This window comes from Anguilla anguilla, chromosome 15 (genome assembly GCF_013347855.1).
Source record: "Anguilla anguilla isolate fAngAng1 chromosome 15, fAngAng1.pri, whole genome shotgun sequence".
Lineage (NCBI taxonomy): Eukaryota > Metazoa > Chordata > Actinopteri > Anguilliformes > Anguillidae > Anguilla > Anguilla anguilla.
In genome coordinates, this window is record NC_049215.1 from 21,219,360 (window position 1) to 21,244,863 (window position 25,504).

Genomic DNA, 25,504 nt, shown 5'->3' on the forward strand with positions numbered 1-25,504 from the left:
CAGAGCTTATTTTATTTGTCTTTGTAAAGAAATTCCATACGTTTTGGATTAATTTTGTTTATGTGTGGTGGTTGTATATGGAAATTTCCCATGTCCCTGTCTGTCAACCATAATTATCAATGACATTGATGGCACTTATATACCTTTATTAAAAAATTCTTTTTTTTTTTTTTAAATTGTATAATGTCAACAGCTAAATCAGTCAATCAGAAAATCAATCAATCAACCAATCATCGTTTTAATATTTTTCACTTCCAAAAAAAGTTATTTCTGGGATTCAATCAAAATTTGTTCATAAATATTAGTAAAAATAAAATACAGTTAGACAAGTTGAGCAATTAATAAAACTAACTTTCCCAACTGAGTTTATGAAAAAAAAAATGCAATTGGGATGGCAGTGTAGTATAATGGGTAAGGAACTGGGCTTGTAACTGGGCAGTGTCCAACTCGGGTGTGTAAGTCCCTCTGGATAAGAGCACCTGCTAAATGCCTGTAATGTAATGTACTACTAGTTAGTCACATGTTGATTCAATACAGGCTATAGGGTGTTCTGCAAAGTTGAATGAGTAAATTTAATTAAATCCGTTTTAACATAATAGCTTAGTTGGTACAAAATAAAAATAAAAATACAGAACATATATTACAACAATGTCTAACACAATAAATAGTGTTAGAAGCAATTAAATAAATTAGAGAAAAATAATATGAAAGTGATAAATAAATATGATGAATAACAAATGAACAAACTATACTAAAGCACAGAACTATAATTAACTATTTAACCATAAAGTGTTATTTAATTGTGATTAGTGAACATAATCACCAATTGCTTTTAACAAGGAGCAGAGATACAGTGTTTTCACACTTGGTTAATTTCAGTCTCTGAAGTGGACTCATTTATGAACTCGCCAAACAAACTCAGACCCCTCTAAAATGAACTAAACTCAGCTCATCAAAGTTGATTTGTGGTTCTTTTCGAGGTCCACTTGATTTGTGCATTGTGAATACAAAGCGACCCCAGTCCACTTTGCATTTTGCAGTACACTTCAATACCTTGAGACTTGCCATACGTTGATTCTATGCGGCTGCAGGGACTTCTGAGCATAAAAATAAATTGCAGAATGACTGCTAGTGGTGTTTGGGGGATTGTGTGGTCAGAAAGAACCTGTTCTCTTCTTGCATCAGCTTCCTCAAAATGTTGCACAACCAAATGATAAACACATCAGCAGAGGCCATCTTGAAGAAAACTAGCCATAATCAGGGGTTGACATTAGTGGTACATAGGTATGCATTAATGGGAAAAAGATTTATGTCATAATGGTGCTATAATCCAATGTTACAGCAGTGGGGTTGGAGTTCTAAAGGAGCTGTTGTGTGAAAAAGTGGTTTTGAGTTCTCATCAATGCTTAAGTGGGCCAGAAAGAGAGCCTAGTCCTCCTTCAAGTCCACTCACAGTGTGACCACAAAAATACTGAGTTTGCTTGCAGCAGGTTCACCTTTCGGATCACTTTAAAAGAGTTTGGTTCATTTTAAAATAACTGTATGAGAAAACAGCCTTATATTTCACTAAAACTGCTGTTGTCATCTTCGCCTCATCGGTTGCATGAGGAACACGTTTCTTTTTTCTTCGCAGATAATACGCATAGGCTGTTAGTGTTCTGAGATGATCAGTTGGCTACTTTAACCAATCAGCAAGAAACGCGTTTTCCGCGAAGCAAAAAGAAACTCATCCAAGGTCCGGTGGGCCTTATCTCAGAAGAAAAAAGAACAACACCCGTGATTGACTGCGCTTCGGCTCTGCCTGTGTGTGATTGCTCAGCGTCGGCCATCTTGCCTCCCCTTGTCTGCCTCTTAGCAGGAGTGCGGAAGTGGAAACTTCACTGTGCGGGTGCAGGGTTCCGCCTGGATCATCAGACAGCAGCTCTCTGCCCGTCACAGATTAGTTTCCATCAAAATCGCACCCTTAAATACTACTCCTAAAGCACACAAGAGATGGCTGGACGGTTGCCGGCATGTGTAGTGGACTGTGGTACAGGGTAAGCAATTTAACATCATTGAGGAGCAAGCTGCACTCTAGGTGGAGCGGTAATTTTGTGTGTACGCTTTGAGCTGTCTTTGCCTTTTCTCAGCAGCTGCCGGGGTGTGTATGGTACTAGCTGTGCACGGAGGGTTCGGTGAATACGCTTCGTTCATTCATTTGCGGTAATCTTTCCGGGCGTGGAATGTCGTTTGCACGCCAATGTTACTATTAATTAGAGGATATTTGACGCTGAACGAATAGAAGAAGTAGCTTATAACGTGCAATTGATTAGCGGGCTTAGCATGTTAGCTAGCTAGCTCTTTGCTTTCATCATCAGAAAATGATCTTTTTTCCTGTCTGAGGACGTTTTCACCGAAGAAGGGTCCACCCAGAACTCTGCACAAACTAGGGAAGCTAAACGATCGTAGCTAACATTAAAAAAAACGCGACGACATACAGTTGCTTGTTTTATAAGCAGGCGTGGGGAAAGAGGTTGAGGTTGTCATATTCGTTATTAGTATTGTGAGGAAGAGTGAACACCCATCTTTTAAGTTAGAATTTCTTTTTGTGACCAACCCGGTACGTGCACGCGCAAAACGACTTCCTAGGTTTGTCAGAATCCTCTTCCTCATTCAGCTGCTGTTAACCTGAGTCTTTTTATTCCATATATGGCTGTTTCGGTATCCAAATTCATTTAGGTAACTTAGCCAGGTAGCTGTGCTCTCTGAATATGGCAGCTTAGCTAGTTAGCTGTTCGAAAATGTATATCTAACAGTAACAATGTTGGTAACAGGTCCACATGACTAGATAGCTGGCTGGCTGGCTGGCTGGCTTCTTCAGAGTGAGTTATCCAAAACAGTTGTACCATGCAAAATAAAACAGCGCTAGTTTGTCTGACAGTTCTTTTGCCAGGTTGTCATAGGGATGTCGAATCTTGCATTGCTTGTGCTAGTAAGTTTTGGACAAGCCACAAGTTTATTATAACTACATTTAGATATTGTGCATGAATACATCGTTTACATGGAAGCTTTTAAACAAACTGTACCATGTGAACAGAATATTAGAGCAGGTGGTGCTTGGGAAGTGGTCTGCTGTAGCGAAGCTGTCATTTTCAATATAAATACCTTATCTTATTTATAATTGTCAGGGAATAAAGGTGGGGGGGAAAACAGTAAAGCAGATAGCTTGCATTGAGAAACTACCACAACATAGTCAGACAGCACTTCTTCCAAAAAAAGAGATGTATTTCTGACCTTCAAATATGCACTTTACTGAATCTGTGTGCTGTGGTAGTGTAGCCTGGTTTCTGTATTACATTTTCTTACAAATGTACTAACGCTTTGTTCATTGTTCCTTTTAAGTATGCAGTGTATGCCTGTATGTATGAAGTCTTGTTTTTATTTGAATAGAGAATTTGTTCAGAGCAGATGAGTGGGCCCATTGGCCTGTTGCAGGCTGGCCTTTCTTCATTCCGTATTGTATATTCTTTTGGCCCACCCACACTGCATGAGATTGAATTACCTGTATTGTTTTTATTTTGAACACCTTGTATTTCACACCTTATTTGTTTCCATTAGGTATGTATCGACTCATTTACCACAATTGATGGTCTGGCATTTCTTTACAGTTGTTGTTTTGCAATATTTAACCAATGTTGTTTTTGAGAAGAGGAAGGAACGTGTGCTTCTGAGTACAAATATGTTCATCCATGTTTTTATTTTCAGTTGTGTTCACCATAGGAGCTTCGATAATGTCTTGAAACCTCCTGTGGTTTCAACCCTTTTGTGTATGAGCGGTCATGTTTCAGTGCAAAGGACTCACCCTGACAAGCCACCAAATGAGCGTGACCTCTGTCGACAATTTTACTTAAAGTTTGCCTTCTTCTGGAACCCCAAAGCCCCTTCAGTCCTCACATCCTTACCACAGGGTGCCCCAGCCACATGTGTCTGACTCAGGAAAAGCTTTACACTTCTCTATTATTTATAGCATAGCGATTGCATAATTTTCCATATCTCGTTGGTTGAAAACTTTGGGTCAACAAGATAAAGTGAATGAGAAATTGGATATGATAGCAGCATAAGAGCAATTACGATATGATTAAACTACATTGCTGTATGGAGAAATCCTCTAAAAGATTGATGGGGCAGTTTAGTTTTAGAGATCTTGTAGGTTATTAACTGTATGAGTAGGCTAGATAAACGTTTTAGGGACCACTGTGAAAATGTATTTAGAAGGCAGTTGAGGTTGGATTGTGACACGCTGATTCTTTTTTCTTGCAAAATATTTGACCCAGCCTTTGGCTTCTTTTGAACTTTGTCTTCATTCTGGAGGTAAATTGTTAAATAAAAAAAAGATGTGATTTAATTTCTCTTCTTTGGAGGAAGGCAGTGTGAAAGCATAAGGAATAACCAAGATTCTAAGGCCTGACCACAGGACATGAGTCACCCCTTTGAATTTAGAAATATGGAGGCTAATGGCTAAGCAGGCATCCACTGCCTTAAATGGCTTCTGTAGCTGTTTTGGTCATCAACTAATGCTAACTTCTTGTTTTTTTGGTGCTCATGTCATCCAAGAAGGCAAAATTCATTTTGAAACCCTTCACTTCACCTTATTGGGCAGAGCCATTGCATGTCTTCAGTGACTCATTTGAATCAATCATGTTTTGAGCCCAAAGTGTTTTGATTCGTTCATTGATAGCTCATGGAAAGTAGCCTATACCAATTATTGGTTCACTAAGCTTCACTTACCCATCACTATACTTTACCAGTCCATGCGTTGTGATGATGTCTTTGCTCTGTTTTCATAGATAGCAAAGGCCTTCAGTTTTAAGCTGATTGCAAGCTCAGCTTCATCTCGGTCATTAAAAAACCCCCCTTCCTTCTGTTTATTTTGGGAACGTTTTTGCTCATTCCCCACAAAGGCTACATAAAGACTGCAGCTAAAAGTGACCCAATTTCTCATATGTGACACAGATTGGATGTTTTTAGAACAGTGTAAGCAGTGTACATGTTCTGCCTGGCAAGTAAAGCATGCAAAGCTTGTCACTTTAGTACGTGCACGCCCGACCATGTTTACCATTGCCCCGAGAAACTGTTTACATGACAACGCCTTTCTGAAATGATTCGTTAATTGATACAGGCAGAGGCACACATTTTAAAAATGTATTTATATGATATTATACAGGGGTGGCAATATAGAGTACAGGTATTTGCTGAAATGCCTGAAAAAACAAGGGTTCAGGATTGTCTTGCAGCCTGACACCAGACGCCTGTTTCAACAGGTAGGCCAAGCAGGTGACTGTTTCAGGCAAGTCAGGAATTTACCCTGGAATGCGGTCTTGCCCCGCCCATACCAGGTGAAATGCACTCCAGTGTTAGAATCGAACACTCACTTTATAATTTGGTGAGGGACATTTTTAGGCCTTGCGTCATTGTGCCTGAGCATTCTGTAATCATTGTTAGGCTTTCAGTTCACTTGAGTGTCATGTAGGCCTAACTGTTCTGTTTTTAAGAATAAATAGTTGGGCATTTTTACTGTTATACTGTAGGCTACCTGGATACATGTGTGTTTTTATTTTATTTTTTAAGCTCCATGTCCATTTTTGTTTCTTGTACACTGGCTTGGAGGTCCTGTCATCTATGTATAAGTTTCATGACATTAGAATTTTGAGTACCTCTTAATAATAAGGTGATCTGTAAATCCATAAATAAACTTTTACTGTCACCATCACCTACTTCCACTCCTTGTTTGAAATTCAGTGTTTTCACACATTACAATACTCTGTTACTCCCCCCTTATGTATATATATACCCGATCAAGATACAACCTGAAAGGCTGAATTCTCACATTCTGAATTAGGCCAACACATCTGTCATTGCCTTTTCTTGGAACTCTTTTATTAAAGCTTTATTTGTGCTTGATATAGCCCAGCGCTGTCAGAGAGAAACCAAGCAGTGAACTGTGTGGCCTTTCAGTGTTCCTCTAACCAGTCTGTGCAGGTCAGCTTTGCTCCACAGGAGAGAGAAGCTCACTTCACATCTGGGCAACATGTGGCTGGCCATAAAATACTACACAGGGAAGCGCTCTGAAGGTCGTTCAATTCCTCAGAATGCTCAGTCTTTGGTGGTAATGAGTAAAGTATGCTTCAGCCTTGTTGCGTAGACGCCAGTTAACTCAGCGCTGGACCGATAAGGCCTTTGGGTTTCCAAATGATTTTCATCAAAATCATTGAAGTCTGCCAATAAAATTGCCATTATGTGCTTTCAGCTGCAATCAGGCTGAACATTTTGTTGTGTCTGTGCTGTGAACCTGGTGCGCCAATATTACACACAAAGTCATCGGCTGTTTGAGTTTTTGTGGGTTTTGTCAATTTTGCATTACCAACCCCAAAACCACTGGATGAGGTCAATCGTACTTTTGCTGTGTTGTGCCGCGAGAGAGAGGCTTTTTTTTCACAACCGTGAAAGGGATAGTTCACTTTTTTGTGGTTTTCGATTGGCCCCAGCTGTTTTTCTAGTTTGTGCATTGACGGATATTGTATGTAGGCTACTTGCTGAAGTTTCGGATGATCCAAAATAAGAAAATATACTTCAGATAACTCTTACTTGTATAGCAGCACTTTAGAGGTTGTACTTGTGTGTATTAGCCTACTTGCAAAAGATGTCCTTCATTCTCCACAAAGCGTAGGTCCTTACATCTACAGCTTACTGTCTGTTTGCTAGCACTCCACACCGCACAGCCACGCTTATTCAGGTGCTGCCTGGGCTGACTGCTACAGTCTCACAGAGGCGACTCTTAGATTTGTCCTTGATGGTTCCATGAATATTTTACATTTATAAAGTGCACTCCGCAAGTAAAGCATTGGTCTTCTGTAACAAGAAATATCTGAGTGAGCAACCAGTGCAAACCTCCCCCAAGCACACCATACGAAGGCCAGCTGGTTACTCTGACACGTTTTCCACTTAGAAACCCAGTTGAAGCAGGTGTGCACAGTTTTGCTAATCACAGTCTAGTTAAAAATGTGCAGTGCTTTACCTGTCAGTTCCTACACAAAATATGACAAGATTGCTTACAGTAGACTACATTAACGTTCATTTGTTTTTCTTTCAGATACACAAAACTGGGCTATGCAGGGAACACAGAGCCACAGTTCATTGTTCCATCATGTAAGTACATTTTTATCAATAGAATATGTGCTCCACTGCAGAAATGTCTAGTCATGCTTAGACAGGACTTACGGAGGCCTAAGTGTTGTTTCAGAGAACAGGAAGTGGATCTCACTGCTACAACAAGGTTTTCTTTCACTTGCGAAGAGAATTCTTACCGCTGTCCAGGTACAGCTGAGCTGTGCTTGAATATGTCTGCTGTATTAGATTAAATATCTTTTTAAATCAGTATTGTGAGTCCCTCATGGTGGCACACTATTGGCTGTAGCGTCCCTGTAGCAGAGTGTTTCAGTGCCTAGTGTATCTCACCGTGCTGAGTCATCAGCCCCTCAGGATGTTCGTGCTATTGTCTTCCTGAGACCAGCGCTGACGTTCTCTGCTCTTGTAAGTCCCAGCGGCTCTGCTGAGTGAGTGACTCAGGCACACTGGCTGCGCAGTCCAGGCGCTGGACCGCAGAGTGGAAAGATACGCTGGCTGCCTGTGCAAGCTCAACTGCGCATTTTCACCTCCCAGTCCTCATAGATGTAGAAAATAATGCCATGGCGTCACCTCAAGCCAAACAACATATGGCATTATGTACATTCACCCACAGGCAGAACTGCTGTTCATTCGGTATCGCTGGTGTTTAATATTTAACATGCATTTCACATAACAAAATGCACATGCAGTGAATTCAGTGTATGTATGTTCAGGACACATTCGGTGCATTTCATTTTTAAATGGCTTCTTGGGTTATTTGTTTTCTGTATCAGGTAAAGAATTTCATATTTTAGCAGTTGGCACTTTTGCCTCTACAGATTAATCTGTTGTCTACCGTACGTACCGTACTCCATATAGCCTAGATGATGAAACCATCTTTAAAATTGTCGTTATTGTTAATAAACTGTTGTGAAGTACAGTGTGAATGGATAAAGGAATCACTTGCACAGTGAGACTCTGCTTTGTTGGCATGGTTGGGGGAAAAACTGGTTAAATGAAACCATTACAAAGTGCGTGTGGAGAGCTCACATTTATGGAGGAAATACAGATTTTTCTGGTAAAACAGTTTGAGCATGTGAGAGCACTTTGGGTAGCCTACATACCGTGTTTTGGAATACAAATAAAAGAATACAGTTAATCACTTATTACAGTCTTCAGGAAGTCGTTTAATGGCTCTCTCTCTCTGTCCTGAGAAGAGTTCGGCATTTTTTCCTTCCCATGCCTATTCAGCGGATGTTCGTTTGAAGTTAAATATAGCTGATGGCTTTTTTTGTTGAGTACTTTGAGGCCAAGGGCTGCTATGTGATGGGACCAGAAGAGGTTGTTAAGTGCAGATTTGAGTAGGTAACTCTCGTTCTCTCTCTCTTTTTATCTTTGTCTGAGGGCAATCTATTTATTAGTATCTACATCCAAACCAGTGTTGCTTTCTCCTAAATTTAATGAAACTGCTGTGTGTGAATTGACCATGTTTTGCTTGTCTGCCTTAATGTTAGTCACCATGTTTCTAATCAATTTAATACATTTGTGTGGTAGAATCATTCAAAGGAGGATATGCGGTAATTTAAACTGTAATTCAATCTGAGTCTTGCTATTGTTCTTTATGTATGGACATTTTGTCTTATTAAATGTGGGTAGTTTGAAAAAACATTTTTGCATGAAGGTCAATTTGAACATTGTACAATAAAAAAAGTTGTGTGCCATTGTTACCTTCATGGAACATAAACCTTACTTAAACCCAGCGTAAACTTGGGGTGAGTACATTGAGGCTGGTACTTGCAGGTGTTTTAGATATATCTAAATCAAGAGCCGGCAACCAGGTGTTTTATGTATATATTTAACTTGAGGGTAGGCAACCCTGGTCCGAGAGTGTCAGACATGTCCTGGTTTTTTAACGAGTGATTCTTTTTTAGTATGGACTAATTATCCTTGTGGGTGGCTATGGCTGTCCTGCAAGTGGCCTTTGGAAGAGGTGTATTTGGGAAGTTTAACATGTGAGCCTTAATACTCACGCCAGTGTGTCTCCCCCAGGTATTGCCATCAAAGAGTCGGCCAAGGTCGGCGACCAGGCCCAGCGCAGGATGATGAAGGGGGTGGACGACCTGGACTTCTTCATCGGTGACGAGGCTATAGACAAACCCACATATGCCACGAAGGTAACGAGCAGGCCCTGCTGCCACCACCACGGCCACTAGGAATGGGGGTTCCCACCCTTCAGAGCTGGGAGCGCTTGTGGTTTTTGAGTAAATTTGCTTAATCTTTTTACCGGTTAAAAGGCACCTTGGGTTTCAACTCTGAGACAATAAACTCAGGGGACAGGTTTGGTTGGATGCACCAAAAACAGTTAGTGGGACAATGCCTTTGATCCAGGATACTCTCTTGTAATTATTTTTTTAATTAAATGCAGCAGTAATGTAAAAGCCAGGCACTGAGATGATAAGTGCCTTAACGGCCTGATTCTCGTGGCTTCTCTCTGAACAGTGGCCGATCCGTCACGGCATCGTGGAAGACTGGGACTTGATGGAGAGATTCATGGAACAGGTCATCTTCAAGTACCTGCGGGCAGAACCTGAAGACCACTACTTCCTATTGGTAAGAGCCTGAAGCGACACTTATGGATGATAACGTGTGCCATCTGACCGTCCATACACAGTGAAGGTTGCAGATAAACGTATGTTTATCACCAAGCTTGACTCACAATTCATGGTTGTTATCTTTCCCACTGAAATCACACTGTTGATATATATTTAGAAAAGACGTCTCCTCTACTGGCCTGTTCACATCCGTGGCCATTATGATTCCTGACCCTTCTTGTAATATTTACACTGTAATTACAGTGCGATAGGGCTCCCTTTGTACTACAGTACAGGGCTTGCCTCATGGTCCCTATGCCCTCTGACCATGCTGGCTGAATTTACACCGCAAAGACACCGATGAATGACCGCCATTGTGCCACGGTGCTGGGTCTGACTCATGCGGTCATGTGACGTGCGATTTGCCCTGCAGACAGAGCCTCCATTGAACACGCCGGAGAACCGGGAATACACGGCAGAGATCATGTTCGAGTCCTTCAACGTCCCGGGACTGTACATCGCAGTACAGGTAAGGACCATGCTCCCGTTCAGCATTTCTTTATACAGTTGATTGCATGTATCGATGGTGTTGTCAATCAGCCCCAATGGTTTTGTTCATACATGCTCCCATTATTTTGGGGGCAGATACAGCTAATTTCTTCCCTAAGCCCTATAATATGCATATGAGCAGATTGGGACCATTTAGCGTAATCCATAAAAGCACATATCCCCAACAAACTTCAACATTATATGTACATTTTTTCATATTTCACAATATTATGGAAATATGCTAAAAAATATATAATAAAAAACAAATAAATAAAAATATGTGGAGATGATCAACGTTGTTGGTGCATCACTTTTTATGGACAATTCACTTTCTCGGTTTTTAAAATATAATTTCATTTTGATTGTATGCGTTCAGTTGGCCCAGAAAGACGTATGTGAAGCAGGATATTTTAGATATTTTAGAAATTTAGAAAGTTCTGTTGACTCAGCTTTACAAAGGCTTGTATAACGATATTAAAGGGTTGCCGTATATATGTTTTATATACCCCACTCTAGAGTGTCAGGTTAATAAGAGCGGAATGACTAGTTGGAGCCTGCGTGTTTAGGAAGGCTATTAATGAGAATTTAACTGTTGGCACAAAGTCCAAAAAGTAATGTACATTTTAAATAGAAGTGCTTTTATATCTGCACTTCAGGTGAAGGGCTGCAGTAAGAACACAGCCTATTTCTTTTTAACGGATAAGGACCTCAGTGTAGTTGTGTAATGGCTCGATAGGAAGTAACAGTCCGATGCATGCAGTCTTCCCTTCCAGATTGGCTTGGATAGATTCCCGTCTACGTCAGTGCTTTAGGAATGAATTCACAATAAATTTTGTTGTCGTATCTATAACCACAGTGAAATCCACTTCGACAATGCCATGGAGTGGTGAACATGATGAAATATTGCAACCGGTCTGGTAGCTGTATGTCTGTATATCACAATCACCATTTGGTTTCTCTGATCTCCTGCTCCTGGTCATGAGTTTGATTAATCTGTGTGGTTGACAAACATTTTCGTAATAATACATTGTTATTGGAAGTTCTGTGTGAATGTTATGTTATTGTATACACCAATGGTTTAACATGGTTATCTTTGGTATTAATCTTACAGTAGTGGTTCCCAAACTTTATTAATGAATAAATGCATTTACTGTGCCCCCCCCGTACATAAAATGTTGCCTGACATGTTCAAATGGGGTATTAGTAATGTAACTAGTGCAGTGCATGGCCCACAGTTTAGAAATCACACCCTGTCTGTATTGTAGTGATTTATATAGTCTCCAGTTCCTGTAATACCTGAAAGCAGACCGTAAAGGCTCCTCTTCTCTCTCTCTCCCCCCCCTCCCCCTCTCTCTATCTCTCTCTCCCCCTCTCCCCCTCCTCTCTCTCTCTCCTCCTCCCTCCTTCCTCAGGCAGTCCTTGCTCTGGCGGCATCCTGGACATCCAGACAGGTTGGAGAGAGGACTCTTACAGGGACTGTGATTGACAGCGGGGACGGGGTCACTCACGTCATCCCAGTGGTGAGCATCTCTATGGCAACGCCCGCCTGCAGACCTCCAATTAGGACCCTGAATTTGCGTTAATCTCCCCGTAATCATTAAAAAGCCAATATCCTACGGTACTCAAGGTCAAATAAGTGACCTTTCCCTATCCAACCCTATCCCCTACACTCTGGTTAAATTCCATTTCTTTGTAATGAGCTCTTGGGTTCTTCTTGACCAGAGGAAGAAAAATCACTAGAGTTCTTTCTGTAGTTTAATTATGAAGTTTTTGATTACTGTTCAAAATAATTCATATGGCCAATTAAAGTTCTTCAATTAAAATTCTTCTATTTTATTAATTATTCTCATTATTATTTCTTTACCTCTGAGAGACAGCTGGTCTCAGCACAGTGACCCAGCATGTCCCTGTAATTGTACACCTGATTCTCATTTTTGGAGTACTGTCTGCAACTTATCCATTCACACTCATTTTAGAATTAGTATAATGAACAAGTCCTCTAAGAAATAACGGCGTCATTGATGTAATCAAAATCTAACCAAATTTATGTCAGTATTTAATGCAGTGTAGCACTGTAAATGGGGCTGTTGTGCTTAGTAAATATAGAAGGAATACAGAAGGAATGGTTGAGCTTTTCAGGATGTGGGTTAGAATTGTAAAAAAAAAAAAACTTGTCAGCAGAAATTACTGCCAAGGGCTACATCATTTAGAGTTATTTTGAATGTGTTTTGCAAGCAATTGTGACGAGTCAGGCTTTTCTACCAGTAGAGGAAGTAGGGGCTGGCCTGGTAGATGTAGGCACTGTAAACCACTTAAGAGGTGCACTCAAAGCAATATTAAACAGCAAGTGCACTTAATGTGCATTTTAATGTGTGAATCAATAGCAATTATACTCACCCTAATTACAAGAATTATCATTCAAATGCCTACAGCTTTTTAAGCAACATCACGGTTTTCACAAGCTGCGCAGTCTTATATTTATGCTTTGAGTTGGTGACTAACTCAAACATTTCTAACATTTCCTAATACTGGGGGAAACACAGAACCTCATTGTTTGATTAAAATAAATAAATACATATATATATAACATTGTAATAATTAACATTATATATATCTTATAATTTTATTTTACAAATGCGTTGGCTGGCTTTTTACGTGCTATGTGGTTATTGCATAGGGTGCTGATTGTATTAAAGTACTTCTGCTAGGTTGATGGTTACACCAGTTTGGGAGGGTTGTAGCGGCTCAGGGCATGATGGCTCCTTTGCTGTTTTTTTTCCTCCAGGCAGAGGGGTATGTGATTGGCAGCTGTATAAAGCACATCCCCATTGCTGGACGGGACATAACCTACTTTACCCAGCAGCTTCTGAGGGAGAGGGAGGTGGGGATCCCACCAGAGCAGTCCCTGGAGACTGCCAAAGCAGTGAAGGTAGGGTGCACGTGCGTATGTACACACGCGCACACACACACACACGTACACGTGCACACACACCCACGCATGTCCACGCACACACACACACACACCCACGCACGTCCACGCGCACACACACACGCACACACACACACACTCCCCATTCACTTCGCCTCACATCACTCAGAATCCCCTGCTGTTGTGCCTCGTCTTTCACAATCCGGTGCACCGTACCGTCGCATTTCTTGGCATGTCACAATCACTGTGTTCCACTCAGTCATAATACACCAATGCATAAGGATTCAGCCAAATGAATCCTGTATCCACCCGCTAATGCGGTCTCGCATCCTCTCGCACAGCACACGTTTTGTTCCTGGCCTGCTGTAAGTCTGCATTGGTGTGCTGTCTCCTAACCAGACCCACTTACTGTAATCTACCAAAGAAGCTTAATGGCAGTCGTACTCCTGCAGTACAGCTCCATTTCAAGTCACAATCCAGCAACAGAGTAACACATCCAGTCAACTTTCACCAGTACAGTCCCATGTCCAATCAAAATCCAACAACAGAGTAGCACATCTAATCAAAATTCAGAAGTACAGCTCCACAGCCAGTCAAAAATCAACAATAGAGAATGTCATCCAATTAAAATCCGCCCTCACAGCTCCAGGCCATTCGTCCATTACGAGAAATAATCTGTTAATAATTTTACTATGCCACTGCTGAGTCATTAATATCCAACTCCATTAATATCCCAGGCCCATTAATATCCAGTTCAGTCCACTTAAAATTCATCCTACACAGTTTGACTCCTTAAGCCCCCAGTGTTTGCTTTGCATTGCTGAGAGGACGTGTGCAAACACTTTGCGACATGTCCGCAGTTGAAGCGCTCACACACAAGGACATTCTACAAAAGAAAAAAAAAATCTTCTTCTTTTTTTTTTTAACGAGAAAAGTGTTGGGAGATTCACTGGATATTAATATTTAAACAGCTGCGGACAGGACTTGCCCACAAACATTTAAGCAGAATTCAGAAGACCCCTAAAAAGAACAGACCGCTAATATGGTGCTGTGGGTCTGGAAGTCTCTCCTCTGCCTGATGGCAAAAAGGCAAATAATTGCACTGCATAAAAAACTGGTTTCAAGTGAAAAGGAGAGAAGCTACTGGGTTCAGAGGGGCATCTCAGTTGCTGTGTCTCTGAGTGGACAGCAGATGGCACTGCAGCTACACCACTGACTTGTGACACTCACTGGCTCTTCTCTCATTTTTAATGATCAAACTTATTTCTTTTCCACTGTATTGCAGACAAGTTTACAGTCACGCAGCAATTTATTTTTGCGCTGGCTGGATATAGTACAGGAAGATGTACATTGTGATTAAACTAGCTTCTTATCACAGAAGATCTCATGAAATGGTAATGGAATCGTTATTTTTGCAGCGACTGCCAACAGCGCAATAAAAAAAAAGAAAAATGACAAAAATGAAAGTTGCGCTTTTGTTTTCAAATGAATGCAGCCACAGTCATTATAAACCACAGGGAAATGCACTTGCCTCTTATACAAGTATACAGGGCAACTAATGCACATAAATGTGAAAAAGAAATGCTCTACACATTGCTGCTGTGCCGTTATAATGTGTTGTAAAATGTGAGACGTCGGGAGTAGTTTTCAGGCTTTTCTATTTTTTCTTTCAGTCGTGCCCCATTTGGGAAGACTTGATGTGCGTGATTATCTGCTACTTTAGCAGTGAACTGTTTGAACCGTAGCAGTGAGCTTCTGTTTTCTACTTAGATACCGTCTGTTCTGTATGATTCTGTTCTCCTTTTTATAACTATGTTTATGGTATGTAGCCCAGTAGCGCCTGTCCGTGCAGGTCCTAGCTACATGCCCTAGTGGGTGCAGTGATGGTAAATAGAGCTTTATGCTGGCTTGACCCCCCCCCCCCCCCCCCCCCCCCCCTTCCCGGTGTTCTAGGAACGCTTCAGTTACGTGTGCCCTGATTTGGTGAAAGAGTTCAGCAAGTACGACACAGACGGATCCAAATGGATCAAGCAGTACACCGGCATCAACTCCATCAGCAAGAAGGAGTTCACCATCGACGTGGGCTACGAGCGCTTCCTGGGCCCCGAGATCTTCTTCCATCCGGAGGTACGGTCCTGGAGAGGCTGGGGGTGGGACAGACCTATGGGTTACAGCCTGGTTATATATGCTGTGCTGCAGTCCATCGGTTCCAGCAGGTTGTGTTCCAGTTTAATCATTTCATTCTAGATTTAAAGACACCCCACACTCACACACAAGGACTGACACATTTTCAAGTTTGTTGTTAGTTCTAAGTTAAATATCTTGTCTAGACACCGGCATCATAAATGCATCACCACAACATGGCCCACAATTCCTGAAGCACTAGGCATGGGAAGGCAAGGAAAGACTTAGAGTAGGGGTTTATTATTCTGATGATGAAAATGTTCTTTGCACATGCACTTTCATCCCATCCTTCCCCATTGTGCTCAAATTATTTGATTAATACTTTCATTAGGCTTGAAGAGGCTTGAAGAGCTCAGTACAAGATACCAGCTTGTGGGATCATATAAAAGATTGTGTAATTAAGAAGATCTTTCAATCCAAGACAAAAAGGATGACATTCAAAATGAAGCTTATAAGTAGCTAGCGTTTCATTAGGTAACATTGACTATCTGGCTAGAGTCATTCTTCATAGTTGGGACACTGCTCTAATTCACAGGGAGGAGACCCGTGTGAATAATTTCCAAATTTACCTTTGATGGGTGATTGACAAGTGGTTTGCTTGCTATCTAGCTGGCTAAACACTACCTCTTTTGTTCTTGAGCTTTGTCCTCCTGTATAGGCCAGTACAGTTATTTGACTTAAAAATGATGAATTGCTAATGCAAGTAGTGCATACTAAGGACCCTGGAATGGTTTACACGTCAAGGAGCATTTTGAGGTTGAGTACTGCTTTGAGTTTTGAGGTTTCTTGATAGGGATTGTAGGTGCAGGCGCTGATGTCCTCATGTTACCTGAATGAATGAATGCATCCCTTGTTTCTGGTAGTTTGCAAACCCGGACTTCACCCAGCCCATCTCAGAGGTGGTGGACGAGGTCATACAGAACTGCCCCATCGATGTCAGACGCCCCCTGTACAAGGTCAGACCATCGCTGCGGGATTGATTTCTGATGCTGTTTTGCATGCTTCTCAGGGGAAGGAAGAGCAGAACTTTATGCTTTTCTGCTCTTAGAGCTTGTAAAATGTATACTTTTACACTTGCATTTAAATTACTTCACAAACTATGCTTTTAAGCTGTTACAGAGCTTGCTGCTGAACCTTTATTCTTTCAGCCGTTGCACAGAATACAAAATATACTTTCAGAGGTTATGGGTTATATGGCTACATCTCTCTTTCAAGAGATTGTGTGTGTGTGTGAGAGTGTTTTATTTGTGTGTACGTGTGTGTGTGTGAGTGTTTTATTTGTGTGCGTGTGTGTGAGTGTTTTATTTGTGTGTGTGCGTGTGTGTGTGTGTATGAGTGTTTTATTTGTGTGTGTGTGTGCGTGTGTGTGTTTTATTTGCGTGTGCGTGTGTGTGTGCTTGTGTGTGTGTGTTATTTGTGTGTGTGTGTGTGAGTGTGTGAGTGTTTTATTTGTGTGTGTGTGCGTGTGTGTGTATGTATGAGTGTTTTATTTTTGTGTGTGTGCGTGTGTGTGAGTGTTTTATTTGTGTGTGCGTGTGTGTGTGAGTGTTTTATTTGTGTGTGTGTGTGAGAGTGTTTTGTGTGTGTGTGCTTGTGTGTGAGTGTTTTATTTGTGTGTGCGTGTGTGTGTGTGTGCGTGTGTGTGTGTGTTATTTGTGTGTGTGTGCGTGTGTGAGTGTTTTATTTGTGTGTGTGTGCTTGTGTGTGTGTCTCTCTGTAATGTCTCTCTCACGCCTGCCCGTCCTCTCTTCCTCAGAACATCGTCCTCTCGGGCGGCTCCACCATGTTCCGGGACTTCGGCCGGCGCATGCAGAGGGACCTGAAGAGGACGGTGGACGCGCGGCTGAAGATGAGCGAGGAGCTGAGCGGCGGGAAGCTGAAGGTGAGGGGGCCGACCCGGGGCCACGCGACGGGCGCGCCGCTGGACGCAGAGCAGCTGCGAGAGGCCAGGGGGCGCGCCCCGCTCCCCGATTACTCCCACCACAGATGGGGCCTGATGCTAAATGAGGCACCTTGGAGCAGGCTTCCAGCTTTTTCACTTACTGCTGACTTCTCTCAGACGGGGGAAATTTTACCCTGGTAACAGTGATTGGAAGTGATTGCAAGTTAATTTACTCCCATAAACCATGCCTTAAGCATTTACTGCAGACTGCACCAGTTTTAGTGGCATTCAGCAAGCAAACTAAATTTTTAAGAACCTGTGTAATGTAGTGATTTGGGATATAAGGTACTCAATTAGAACTCCTGGTAGCTTTCTTCTCACACTTAACACGTTTGACTTGTCAAGCTGAAAGCTACTTACTTTGCATTTTAAGTAAATTTTTCTCCTGTGAAGTTTAGGTCCTGCATTTTGTTCTGTAAGATGGTCATTTTTTAAACGCACCGCGCTGAAGTGGGTTTCCTGTGTTTTGTGTTGTAGCCGAAGCCGATCGACGTGCAGGTCATCACTCATCACATGCAGAGATACGCCGTTTGGTTCGGCGGCTCCATGTTAGCCTCTACAGTGAGTAGCATTTCAGCCCTTCCCATCTTCACTGTGTTATATCAAAAATGTCATTTCATTTTTCATGCCAATCCTTGTTTCTCCGCCCACTTTGGAATGCCCGGTCATAATTATCATCAGCGGTCATTTCCACAACCTCCGATATCAGTGCGGAGAACGGAGACAAGCACATGCCCTCCTCTGAAGCATGTGATGTCAGCTGCCGCTACCTATCGCCGTGAAATCGGGCTCGCATAGACACAAGCTGGCGGAAGATGCTTCATACGCATCTTGACTTGCAGACTTGTGGGCGCCCAATTGACCACTAGGGGTCAATAGTGAGCAGTGAGACTTTCATCCCTGGCAACTGAACCCCTTCGTTCCTGGGCGACTGTAGCACGAATCGTGTGTTGGCTTATGTAGGAAGTTCAGTTTAACTGGATCAGTTCTTTGCGCACGGATTGTTTATTTTGGAATGCGAAGAAAAAGTAATTATTGAAAAATATTTTGCCATGTCTATATTCAGATATAAAGCACTTGCAATGTGCATCTTTGTGATGAATGCCTGGATAAATGTGATATATGAATTGTTTGCTGCCAGTTCAGTTCATATGGGTATGCCAGTCATTTAAAAGCTGAGCATATTTATTTCAAGTTGTGTGTGCACCGGTTTGTCCTCTATGTAGTTATGTGCTGTAGACAGTTATTTATTGGATGATGCATATATATATATATATATGTATATATATATACACAGTATGTTTGTCTTTTAGTGGTATTAAGCTTTATATTTTGTATCATTATGCTTCAGTTCCATTTTTATTATTTTTAATTTTTATGATGACAGTGATTATATTGTAATATTTTGTCCTTTTTAGCCGGAATTCTACCAAGTGTGCCACACCAAAAAGGACTACGAGGAGATTGGGCCCAGCATCTGTCGCCACAACCCCGTGTTTGGGGTCATGTCCTAAACCTGCCTTCTGTGCTGACTTTAGAAAAGGATTCTGGGGTGGGGGGCGGGGGGGGCGGGGGAGGTTCGCGCTTTGATCGCTTCTTCGGCCTGGCCGGGCTGCCACGGCTGAAAGTATCGAGATTTAAAAAAGAAAACGGAAACGACAGACCAAACGCAGTGGCGCTGGGGGGGAAGTTAATTGTCGCAAACGTCTAGAAAAACGAGGGAAATTTAGTTTCTAAACCAAAACGACGTTGAGTTTAGCACGTGCGGAGGGAAAAAAACATTGTGGTAAAAACGTGTCGGCGAGGACGAGAGTCACAAAATGCCGTTGGTGGTGATGTAAGCGGACGTGCCCGACTTAGCATGTCGAGAGGGTGTCCAGATCGCTACAGGGTTCGAATAATTTAGTCATCTGCTCTGTTTTACTTCAAATGCAATTCTCTGTGTACTAGGCAGGAGCTTGTTTATATTTCATACAAAGTTTTTATATGTAAAGCTGGGGAAATGAGAAACCATAAATTATGTACTGATTACGAGGTCACATCATTTAAAACCACAAAGCAGCTTCAACACAGGTAGGAATTTCCCAAATGGAAATCTGAACATAAAGAAATCCTTTTTGCTGTACCACAATCTGCCCAGCACAATGATTTTTTTTTTTTTTTTTTGGAATTTATCTTTTGAAATGTTCTCTCTTGCCCTTGCTTGAATGCCCTTGCCCTTTCTGTTGTTATTTTTTAACTGCATTTTTTTTTTACTACTATTACTAATAATGGAGATGATTATAACTGAAATGACTGTCGGACCAGTATTGTAGGCTAGAACCTCGTTATTGTTTTTGATTACATACCAAATGATTTAAAAGATCAAATCCATGTATTTAATGCCCAGCGACATTCCAATAAAGGCGGAAAAGTCATTTCTACTCTTTTGTCTGGGATTTTTTTTTCTTTCCCAGATGTTATTAGTGCAGTTCATTTGTGGTGTTTTGTGCAGCTGTTCCCCTTTATCTGTCTTGGATCTCCTTCAGACTGTTCCATTGCCAGAAAGCCTAGAAAGGTCCCCTTCCCTTGTGCCTGCGAAATTGACGACCACTATAAATAGGAGTGCAGACTGCAGGAAATGTTGACGCACTCGGTTGTGTCCAATTATTTTGGTCAAATTGACAAAATAAATTGTTTGTTCCCCACTTTGTTTCCTCTGTATTTGCTTGTCTTCTTTTTTTCTCTTCTTCTTCTATAACTCTTTGAGGTGGACATGGTCTGGGTCGAGCAAGGAAATCTATTGTGTTCAGGTGGTTGCGCTTCTTTTGGTCAGTTCTGCAGTATAGAACATCTCGTTCTTTTGAATCTTTAGCTCAATTTACCGTGGCTGTGGAAATATAAAAGGTTTCCTCCTAAGAATGGTCTAGTTCTCTTCTGGCCCATTTTTCTTTCATTTTCACAGTTTCCTTTCAGGTTGCAGCTAATTCCATGATGCAGTAAGGAAAACGATTACATCTTCACAAGATGACATTTGGAATATGCAATTTAGAGAAGTGCGACTCTTTTTATCTCCAAAAAAACATTTTAAAAAGTCTGTGTGAAACTGGATTTCTGGGCAGCCTTTGGAGTTGTTCAATTTCTCTAGACTCTTGGTCAGTGGTTTAATCCCCCTGTACCCACACCTACACACAGACAGACACACAGAGACAGACAGACAGACAGACAGACACACACACACACACACACACACACATCGTAATCCAATAATAATGAGATAAATTGGCTGCCTCTGAATGGAAATGTCTTTCATTTAAACATGTATTGGTGTACAGCACACTCTGAGGATATGCCTTGTTTTGGTAAAATTTCTGCATTTAACTTTGTTGCGTTCATCCAGTTAATGGTCTATACTTGGAGTGTGCTCTTCAAGTGGCACATTTTCTCCTGTTCATAGTGTTCATCATCATGTGTTTTTACATCTTATTCCCATTTCATGAAGATTAATAGAATTTTTATTTTCATACTACATGGAATGTGTTCAGGTATTCTAACGTGTAAATCTAGTGTAGATACACTAGTGTAGGGCCTGCCAAGGAAGAGAGTGCTATGGTACAGGAGTGCTTATACTAGCACTACTAATACTAGTGCTAAAATTATTATTACTGTTTAAACTACTATTGCTGCTGCCTCAAAGATTATGAATATGACTGTTATTCTATGGTTCCCTCTATTACAGCCATAACTAGTGCTCCTAGCATAGCAGTAGAACTAGTACAACAGTTGAGGCTGCTGGTACGTCTAATACTAACTCAAATTATGATATTAATTCGTAAACATATAATTATCTAATTATATAATTACATGCAGGAAAGATTGGCTCTATATGTTTTTATTTATGGTGAGGCTAATTGATTCAAACATGTCCACACATTGCCTTAATCAATGAAATGCTGATGGCAGTCTTGTCCACCAAACTTTACAGTGTCACCACAGGTGTACAAGCTGAATAGAGAGGAACTACTGATCAGAGCCTCTATTTTCAGTTAGGGCATTCATGATTACTGGTATCTGTAAATCAACGGTGAAAACAGAGGCACATTGATCAAAAGAATTATGTACCCTCAGAAATTTTAGAATTAATTTCAAATAATTATAAAACCTTGGCGGGATTCAAAGAAAGAGCCATTCTCTCTACATGGACAGAATGGCCCTCAAAAATGGGAAAACCTTGCTTTTTCATCTGGCACCATTTCCTCCCAAAAAATGCTGAGCCCAGCCCTCCATGAGAGATAAATGCCAACAATAAAGTGTGCGGAAGTGGAAATTGAATATGATGAATGAGGGAGTGCTTAGAAATGTATCGCTGAGGAAAAGGCTTATTCCAGGGACATTTTTATGTGGTTCTGTGGAGTAATGATGGGACCAGGATCTGGAAAGTCATTTTCCTTATCTCGCTCCACGGGGTCCTCTTCAGGGTCCCCGAATGCCCCCAAGAGGAGTTTAATGGTCCCAATTATACCTGCAAATGTTCTATAGACATTTTATTTTGTATTGGCAAGGCAGCCAGGTCTCTCAATTAGAAAAAAAAGAACCTTCTCAGCATCTGGAGACTGCAATGTCCGAGCAAGACAAGCCTGAAAACAGAGCCCACATTTAAATGGAGAGGAGGCGGTTATGCATTATGCTCAAATAATAGGTTTTCTCTGAAACAAAAAAAAAAAAAAAAGTTGTCTTCAGAATCAAACACATTGAGAGAAATTTAGACTGGAAGGTGCAAGGAGGTAGAAAATCAATTTGGGCTTAAATGAGTAATTTTCCGATTGCATTGTTTGCACAAACAGGTACAAGCAAGGCTCAGTGTACTGCACGTTGTCTCTGAAGGACAGAACAGATTTATCATTGTGGCAGTGAGCCGGCTAGCATGAGAGATTAGGGAATCTGAATGCATTGCGGTGAGATTCGCTGTTAAATTGCTGTTCTTTTTTTAATCATATGCTTTTTTTTTTATTTCACAGCTTTCAAAATGAATTGGTGATACTGTGTTTCAATTTGCACCTTTTACATTTTTGCTGTGTTTTGCCATCCAGGGTCGAGTAAATACATCCCACTCTCAATAAGAAAAAACTGAATTGCCAGGCATATTTCATGGATACAGCCAATGCCGGTGTTGAAAGTCTGGAGTTGTGAGTCTGGCTTGAATTGGCATTAAAAAGAGTTTCTGAGGCAAGAATAGGGGAACAATGTACTGAAATGCTCCTGGGACAATTTATTTTTGCTTCCTTCACACTCTTAATTATCTTACTCTTCAATATTTGACTACATTAATACAGAAAAACTGTGCCTTAAGATGTTTGGTACTTTACTAAACAGCGAGACACACAGAACATGCAGTTTGCTGACCCCAATTATATAGAATGTGATTACTCCTCTGGGAGGTTAATCAGACCGAAAGGAAATGTTTACATTGAACGATGATTTGCCACTCTCTTTGGCCCAACCATGTGATGCACTTTTGATGGATCCAATTCACACTACACCAATGGGGTAATCCGGGGCTCCAGACATAACCAAAGCACAACGGTTTAATTGTTTAAAGGTTAGACTGTGACTTAAGTATTGCGAAGGGAAATAATGTGTAGGAAAATTGTGTTTGAACTGGATTTCACGTTTTATTTATTTATTTATTTATTGACACTTTTATTTACAGCTGGACTTGGTTGTGTTATGTCATTAACCAGAGCAAGGTGAAAACCGGAAATGATGATGTAGCATAGGGCTGCCCAGCCACTGTGGCGCAACCCTGTTGCTGCATGTCTACCTTGTAGGCAGTAGGTTTTCGTTTCATCTCTAATTTGGCACACCTGATTCTACTAATTAGCTGCTCAGCGAGAACTGTTGAATAAAGTATGATTTGACAGGGTTGGTGTGATAACCTAGAGGACGGGCGATCTCCAGAAACAGGGTTCCGTATGGTAAGGTAGGCCGTGTCCTAACGGTTGCCTACAGCTTAGGGAACGTGTACTCAACAGTAAGTGCGCTGTTTCAGACGCGACCATAGTAACAGTTCAGTGTTCAGATAACTACGGTTCAGTTACGAGAACAGAAATCCCACAGTAGAGACAGGCGAGGTCAAATATGCTATGAATTGTGAACAGGAAGAACAACTACCTTGCCATTTTGATCTGCAAGGCGTCCAAAGGACTGAGAACAGGCGAGGAGGAGAATTAACGGTGATCGGCACGACTGAAATGTGATCTCTGGAGATAACTTTTGGGGAGTTGGACATGTCTTGGTGAGTGATAGTATAACTGACACTACGTAGCTGTGGTAGCCAACTAGCTAACGTCAGTCGCGTTATACACCACCACCACCACACATCGGTCCCAGAATCGTTGCTACAGAAGTTAATTCAAAAACTATTAATTGACCAGCGAATGTTTCCCGTCATTTTGGTCCACTCGTGTTGTGATAGCTGGAGCTAGCAAGCTAAATAGGCTACCTATCATGACAAAATACAATATAAAAATGAATTTGTATTGATTTAATGAAAGGAAAAGTACAGGCTTAATGTCATCCCCCAGTTACAGTAGTTACGGCTTTGCTAGGCATGTCCCATGCGTACAGCACTGACAGTGTGGCACTTTTTGTGGTTTCTCAGAGAAATAACTACGGACTCTCAGCACTTAAGATTTGCATTACATTACGAGCATTTAGAAGACGCTCTTATACAGAGCGACTTACACAACTTTCTACATAGCATTTACATTGCAATTATACAGCTGCTTTTTCACAGCTAAACGTCACGGGGTTATATTCCCACCTGATGTACGAGTGTGTGTTGTCAACTCCCTAGCATCAAAGTCGGCTATCAGATTCGTCTCTGCCGCTTCAGGACAAGTCAGGACAAGGTGCCACATTGTGGACAACGACTTGTTTCTTATCTTGAATATTTAAACCCCAAGTGACCAAATCTTATCACCTTGTTATTGTCTCATTTGTTCTGCGTTTCTCTTTGACTGTCATCCCCTCAGCTGTTGGCTGCATATTATATAAATGCCAATGTTTTTGTCTCCCTCTCCCACTTTTGCCACCCTAAACTGACTGCTGCTCTAGTGAGTGCTTTAGTTTCAGTCTTCCCATTCTCATTCTGCATGTTAAAAGTCAAACTCTCCACCATAAGTGTCCATTTTATTAAAACATTCCTCACTACGTTGCTCATCACCTTCATACAGTATGTTTTGGTACCCAACTGGATACACACATCATGTGAAGTCTATAAATTGCTGGATGAATCTCAGTGGCCAGGTCTTCTCTGCATGGCACTGACTGTAGTGAACACGCCTTCCAAGGCAGTAATATGTTCAGTGTCTGGTCAGACCGCCTCAACCCACTGCAATGCAATGCTAAAATTAGTGACCCTTTCTGCTAAGTCGATTGACAAATTATCTGAAAGCCTCCTAAATGCTCTTCCCTCAAAAAAAATGGGAACAAACATACCTGATCCTACTTTCACTGTCCCTGGAATCCTGGATGGGTGAACTGGGGACCCCTGCAAAGAGAAAGAAAAAGAGAGTGACAGAGAGAAGAGAACTGAGTAGTGAGGTTCATGTAGGTTCATGCTGTTCTTGCTCAAATTGTTTATTTAAAGGATGGGGAAAAAACCGAATCTCTCATTTTAGAGGCAATGTACAGCTTTGAAAGCAAACACGCCTCTAATCAAATAGTTGGGAGTCTCATTGCATCGGTGCACTACCCACTGGAGCTCACAGCACCATTACTCCATTTCCTCTAAATGAAACAAGAAGACTGAAAAGAAGAGGCGGAGTGAAGGGAGGTTGCTGTGTCAGCCCCATTTTCTTTAGTGTGCTCTCCTCTGCCGTCGATGCATGAGAGAACGGCAGTGCTGATGTAGAAAGGCCTGTGTGCTGTATGAGGCAAAACAGCTTGCTGATTTTGAATAATTTTTATTTATATTAAAATACCGTAGGCAAATTAAAGGCTATCCACTTAAACAAAATCACTGCCTTTTTCCATGCCTATGTCCAGAAGTCCTGTAGAGCTCTGTCCGTACCGCTGGTCCCCAGGACCGGAACATTCTCAGCTTTGCGCTTCTAGTGGTGGCTGAGGGAGTCACACCTCCTTACTCTCATTAGCATGGCTGGGCTCCGACTGAACCCCGGTTCC

The 25,504-nt window shown here is 41.5% G+C and overlaps 1 protein-coding gene and 1 long non-coding RNA gene across 4 annotated transcripts in view; both read left to right on the forward strand.

Moving 5' to 3' along the window:
* The first annotated feature begins 1,840 nt into the window (after positions 1 to 1,840).
* LOC118214347 (actin-related protein 3) lies at positions 1,841 to 20,025 on the forward strand. The gene is made up of 12 exons (XM_035394248.1): positions 1,841 to 2,036; positions 7,130 to 7,185; positions 9,193 to 9,317; positions 9,643 to 9,753; positions 10,168 to 10,263; positions 11,696 to 11,803; positions 13,069 to 13,212; positions 15,166 to 15,339; positions 16,260 to 16,352; positions 17,153 to 17,278; positions 17,816 to 17,899; positions 18,757 to 20,025. Exons 1-12 carry the CDS (start codon positions 1,993 to 1,995, stop codon positions 18,850 to 18,852), a joined length of 1,257 nt encoding a protein of 418 aa, XP_035250139.1. The 5' UTR covers positions 1,841 to 1,992; the 3' UTR covers positions 18,853 to 20,025.
* A 3,082-nt stretch (positions 20,026 to 23,107) lies between these two features.
* Positions 23,108 to 25,504, forward strand: part of LOC118213898 — a 46,112-nt gene continuing 43,715 nt past the window's right edge. For all 3 annotated transcript variants that reach the window (XR_004762541.1, XR_004762539.1, XR_004762540.1), the window contains exon 1: positions 23,108 to 23,612. This is a non-coding gene — a long non-coding RNA (uncharacterized LOC118213898). The remainder of the gene's footprint in view (positions 23,613 to 25,504) is intronic.